Source organism: Gopherus flavomarginatus, chromosome 11, assembly GCF_025201925.1.
Source record: "Gopherus flavomarginatus isolate rGopFla2 chromosome 11, rGopFla2.mat.asm, whole genome shotgun sequence".
Lineage (NCBI taxonomy): Eukaryota > Metazoa > Chordata > Testudines > Testudinidae > Gopherus > Gopherus flavomarginatus.
Window position 1 is genome coordinate 6,527,704 of NC_066627.1, and position 2,107 is coordinate 6,529,810.

The window sequence follows — 2,107 nt, forward strand, 5'->3', positions numbered from 1 at the left end:
CTAAAATTTTTGTGCTAATTGTCTGCTTTTCTAAAAAAAAAATCACTGGGAAACCAACACCATTGAAGCAGAAAAATCCTTGGCTCTAGGCAGCACACTTTTGAGTTTTTGCCATTTTCATTTCTTCCATGAGTAAACAAGATTTTCTACTGAAAATTCTCTCAATTGATTTGTTTGTTTCTTTTTGTCAAACAAAAAGATTCCCCATCAATTTCCAGCATATTGTTTATTTCCACCCAGGCTTCTTATTCCCTAAGGTCAAATTTCTACTGCCCATGGCACAACTAGTGTCAAGGGTGAATTCTCTGTAACTTGAAGTCTTTAAACCGTGATTTGAGGACTTCAGTTACTCTGCCCGAGGTTGGGGTCTGTTACAGAAGTGGGTAGGTGAGGTTCTAGTGCCTGCATTGTGCTGGAGGTCAGACAAGATCATCACAATGATCCCTTATGACTTTAAAGTCTATGAACTCTCCCTTACTATTAACCTCTATTTTCCAGTTTAGGAAGGTTATCTACAGCCTATTTCCCAGTGCCCAATGCATGATAATTCCCTAAAAACTAATGGCCAACTCCCGGTGCACAATAGACTCAATGAGAGAAAGTACATTGTATTGTCCATTACCAACTCTCGTTCTCAGCCTCAGAGACAGAGAAAAACATTCAGTTTTTTCATGTCCTTCCAGGGAATAGCTTTCTTCTTACCGCTTTCCTCAGGGCAGATTTCACCTCCCGGTTCCTCAGGGTGTAGATCAGGGGGTTCAGGACAGAGGTGACGATGCTGTACATGAGGGTGGCTATCATGTCCCCCTCTTGGGAGTCCCTCTGAGAGGGCAGTACATAGTTAAAGATAACAGGCACATAGAGTAAAGTCACCACCATGAGGTGGGCAGTGCAGGTGGAAAAGGCCTTCCTCCTGCTCTCCCGTGACTGTACCTTCAGGAGGAGGAAGGAGATGATGTAGAGGTAGGAGAAGAGTGTAAGTATGAAAGGGCCTATCACGATGCCTCCAGTGACAATGTTGAGGAGACTCAGGTTGAGGTGGGTGCTGCTGCAGGCCAGGCTCAGCAGGGGTTTGATGTCACAGAAGAAGTGGTGGACATGATTGGGGCCACAGAAATGCAGCCGGGAGGTCATGACTGTGTGCATCAGGGCGTGCAGAAAACCACTGGACCAGGTGGCCACTGCCAGGAGCAGGCAGAACCGTGGGTTCATGACCTGTCTGTAGCGCAGTGGGTTGCAGATGGCCACATAGCGGTCGTAGGCCATGACGGCCAACAGCATGGCCTCGCTGCTGCCAAGGAAGTGGAAGAAATGGAGCTGGACCAGGCAGCTGGTGAAGAAGATGATCTGATGTTTAGAGATAAAGCCAGCCAGCATCTTGGGTACAGTGACCGTGGAGTAGCAGATATCTAGACAGGAGAGGTTGCCCAAGAAGAAGTACATGGGGGTGTGGAGCCGGGGCTCGGCCAGCAACACGGCCATGATAGCCCCATTCCCCAGCACACTGGCCACATAAAGAAACAGGAAGAGAATGAAGAGGAAGCACCGTAGCTCCTGGAGCTTGGTTAGACCCAGGAGGATGAACTCGCTCACCTCCGTCTGGTTCTCCATCTCTGTAGGGGGAAGAGGAAATGCCATAATAGAATAAAATGCAGCAATCTCTGTGATGTTTATTTCTATATGCACCTTCCATCTAAGGGCCCCACAGTGTCTGACAGTTATTAATTAACATTTCCCTTGGCTGCTGTGGGGCAACATCCCAATTTCACAGATGAAATAATGGGGGCTAAGAAGGATAATGTGTAGTGTATATTTATAGTTACATTGTGGTATTGAGGACTGTATTGGAATTGCAAAGGTATCACTTTAAGTGTGTTCGTGCGTGGGGGTGTTTTTTCTTGTCATGCTCACATGCTGAGGGAGAGGGTTCAGTAGGAAAGTATATGAGAGGTAGCTCAGAATACAGTGTGATGACTTGTGCCTCTCTGCCTCAGGGAGCAGCTTGTTTTCTCTCTCTTTGTTTTTGTATTATTGTATGTAGTTATTCTACGTTCCAAGAAAAAAAATAGTGTTATACTGCAACCTAAAAAAGCTAGCTAAGGAGGTC

At 46.2% G+C, this 2,107-nt stretch overlaps 1 protein-coding gene across 1 annotated transcript; it reads right to left on the reverse strand.

Moving 5' to 3' along the window:
• Positions 1-669: 669 nt before the first annotated feature.
• LOC127031319 (olfactory receptor 12D1-like) lies at positions 670-1,626 on the reverse strand. The gene has a single exon (XM_050918067.1). It carries the CDS (start codon positions 1,609-1,611, stop codon positions 670-672), a length of 942 nt encoding a protein of 313 aa, XP_050774024.1. The 5' UTR covers positions 1,612-1,626.
• Positions 1,627-2,107: the final 481 nt, after the last annotated feature.